This window comes from Rhincodon typus, chromosome 40 (genome assembly GCF_021869965.1).
Source record: "Rhincodon typus isolate 14 chromosome 40, sRhiTyp1.1, whole genome shotgun sequence".
NCBI classification, from domain to species: Eukaryota; Metazoa; Chordata; class Chondrichthyes; order Orectolobiformes; family Rhincodontidae; genus Rhincodon; species Rhincodon typus.
This window is the reverse complement of record NC_063371.1, coordinates 2,968,827-2,972,376: the sequence shown is the minus strand read 5'-3', so window position 1 is coordinate 2,972,376 and position 3,550 is coordinate 2,968,827. Positions and strand designations below refer to the sequence as shown.

At 47.7% G+C, this 3,550-nt stretch overlaps 1 protein-coding gene across 1 annotated transcript in view; it reads left to right on the top strand.

Moving 5' to 3' along the window:
- Nucleotides 1-3,550, top strand: part of LOC109937968 (serine/threonine-protein kinase 10-like) — a 50,581-nt gene that overhangs the window by 39,547 nt on the left and 7,484 nt on the right. The window contains exons 14-15 of the mRNA XM_048618721.1: nucleotides 141-317; nucleotides 1,086-1,215. Coding sequence (XP_048474678.1) covers nucleotides 141-317; nucleotides 1,086-1,215 — 307 coding nt within the window. The remainder of the gene's footprint in view (nucleotides 1-140; nucleotides 318-1,085; nucleotides 1,216-3,550) is intronic.

The following is a 3,550-nucleotide window of genomic DNA, read 5'->3' as shown; positions in this document are numbered from 1 at the left end:
GATGGGGGACAGTGTAGAGGGAGCTTTACTCTGTATCTAACCCCGTGTTGTCCCTGTCCTGGGAGTGTTTGATGGAGGGGGGGAACAGTGTAGAGGGAGCTTTACTCTTCCGTATGTTACCTGTGTTTATACCTGGACAGAATAAGAAGCAATATTATGACAATGAGATTGAGAACCTGGCGCGGCACTACAAACAGATTATTGATCGACTGGAGCAAGACTATGCACACCGACTGCGCGATGAAGCCAAACGCCTGAAAACACAACAAGCTAAAGAATTCTCAAAACAACGGCAATCACTGAAGGACAAAAAGCAAGTAAGTGTTCCTTTATCATTATTAGTTTTCGTTTTTCAAATGTTATTGCACATGCCATTGACATTCCAGAGCAGGTAAAGTTTTGGATACAGAGTAAAGCTTCCTCTACACTGTCTCCCCCATCAAACACTTCCAAGGACAGGGACAGCACAGGGTTAGATACAGAGTAAAGCTCCCTCTACACTGTCCCCCCCATCAATCACACCCAGGGACAGGGACAGCACAGGGTTAGATACAGAGTAACACTCCCCCTACACGGTCCCCCCCATCAAACACTCCCAGGGACAGGGACAACACGGGGTTAGATACAGAGTAAAGCTCCCTCTACACTGTCCCCCCCCCATCAAACACTCCCAAGACAGGGACAGCATGGGGTTAGATACAGAGTAAAACTCTCTCTACACTGTCTCCCATCAAACATTCCCAGGACAGGGACAGCACAGGGTTAGATACAGGTTAAAGCTGCCTATACAGAGTCCCCATCAAACATTCCCAGGACAGGTAAAACATAGTTGTAAGGTTCTCCCAAAGTATAGAAAATAAAATTTGTGCCTAAGCTGGCTCTTTCAAGCTGTTGTGAAATTAAACTGCATGGCTGCAGGAATACCAATAAGTTAATCATTAAACTCTTCACACACTGAAAAACCCATATGTCAAAACTCAAAAACCCTAACTTAAAACCAAGTAACATTAAGATGTATTAGTACGCAAATCTCAAAGTCTACGTCGCTGGTGCTATATAATTGCAAGTTCTTCCATTGTTCCCAGGAACAAGAATTCATCCAGAAGCAACAACAAGAGCTGAATGAGAGACTTCAAACGATTGTTCAGGAGCGGAAGACCAAAATACTCTCCACAGATTTTGAGCGGCTCATGAGGGGACAGCAGCTCAAGAGAGGTGAGAGTACACAGTCACAAAGGGTATTGGGACCCCTCTAAATTCAGGTCAATCATCTGATGCTTCGTTCCCCCAACACAGGCAATGGGGCACTGCCTTTATAAATGTCCCTCACTGTCGCAGCACAACTGTTGTCAAATCAGGTGCCTGCACTATGCCTGACAAAGTTCCTTTCTCTCGGTGAGATGTGAAGACAGATTTTTAATCAGTAAGGGGAAGCGAGAATTATGGGGAAAATGCAGGAAAGTGGAGTTGAGGATGATCAGGTCAGCCACAATCTCATTGGATGGGGGAGAAGACTCGATGGGCCGAATGGTCTGCTTCTGCTCCTATTGTCTTCTGCTTTTAAGTTTCAGAGATTGGATTTGAAAGCAACAAATACACAACAAAGATAGTAGGAACTGCAGATGCTGGAGAATCTGAGATAACAAGGTGTAGAGCTGGATGAACACAGCAGGCCGAGCAGCATCAGAGGAGCAGGAAGGCTGACGTTTCGCGCCTAGATACACACAAACACACACACACAGACACATAGACACACACACATGCACTCACACACACAGACACATACACACTCACACACACAGACACAAAACTTGGAGTTATACAGCATGGAAACAGACCCTTCATTCCAACTCGTCCACACCAATCTGGTTTCCTAGACTGAACAAACCCATTTGCCAGCATTTGGCCCATATCCCTCTAAACCCTTCCTGTCCATATACCCATCCAGATGCCTTTTTAAATGTTGTCATTGTACCAGCCTCCACCACTTCCTCTGGCAGCTCGTTCCATACACGCACCATCCTCTGCGAGAAAAAGTTTCTCCCCTTTTAAATCTTTCCCCTCTCTCCTTAAACCTATGCCCCTCTATCCCCTCACCCCGGGGAAAAGACTTTGGATATATTTCCAGCCCTGCTATTCCCCTGAGCAACAGAAATCAGTCAACCCTTCTGCCTGTCACAGCGTGTTCACATCAACACTGCTCTCCTGTGCGGGCGCATTTGTTGCTGCGCACGGCGGTGATGTTTCCCCTTGTCAACACAGCTTACACTTATACAGTGCCTCTGGCATCCCAAGGCAATTCACAGGGGTGTCTTCAAACAAAATGTGACCCTTCTCCCCGCTCTGAGGTACCTGAGGAGGTATTTGGTCTGGAGTCTTATGGAGCGACTTGAAGCAGGGAAGCAGGGCAGAGAGAGAGGTAGGGAGGGAGTTACAGACTTTTGTGCTCAGGAAACAACTGGCAGAGCAGTTAGAATTGGAGTGGGGGAGGGATGCGGGGTGTTTTGGATCAGAGGAGTGCAGAGACCTTGGAGGGTTCTGCAGCTGTAGGAGATTACAGAAATAGCGGGGAGGCCGTGGTGACATGTTAAAAGTAAGAATTAGAATTTTTAAATGAAGCCATATTAAACCTGATATTATCCGCACTCAATCCCTGCAGAAACAAACGCACAGACTCCCACACACATAACACGGCCACGCACAAACACAGAACACATATTTAATACAGACAGAGACGCACACACTAGCAGATACACATGCTGACATGCACACAAAAACACACCGCATGCACACAAACAAACATAGGCACACAACTGATATAGATACATGCACATAGACGCATGCACAGACAACATGCATGTGCGCGCGCACACACACACACACAGACACACACACACACAGACACACACACACACACGCACACACGCACACGCACACAGACACACACACACACACACACAGACACACACACAGACACACACATATTCTTAAGGTTGTTAATAGTTGCTGGTGCCAATTACATTTTCTGACTAGTTTTTTGAGTTATTTCAGGAGCTTTGCAAAATGTTCTAAAAGTTCACACGTGACGATGGTGCCGGTTTGCCTGTCTAGATAGTTTACCATATCTCCCCTCTTTCCTGTCTCTCCCAACATCTCTCTCCTCTGTCTCTCCCCTGTCTCTCTCCCTTCTGTCTCTCTCTCCCCTGTCACTCTGCCCTGTCTCTGTCCCCTGTCTCTCTCCCTTATCTCTTTCCCCTGCCTCTCTCTCTCTCTCTCTCCCATTCTCTCCCCTATCTCTCTGCCCTGTCTCTCCCCACTGTCTATCTCTCTCTCCCACCTATCTTCTCCCCTGTCTTTTTCCCCTATCTCTCTCCCCTGCCTCTCTCTTCTAACTCTCTGTCCTGCCTACCCGACTCTCTCTCTCTCCCCCCCCATCTCTCTGCCCTGTCTCTCCCCAACCGTCTCTCTCTCCCCCACACCCCCATCTCCCCATCCTCCCCACACCCGCCTCTCCCCCATCTCTCTCCCCTATCTCTCTGCCCTGTCTCTC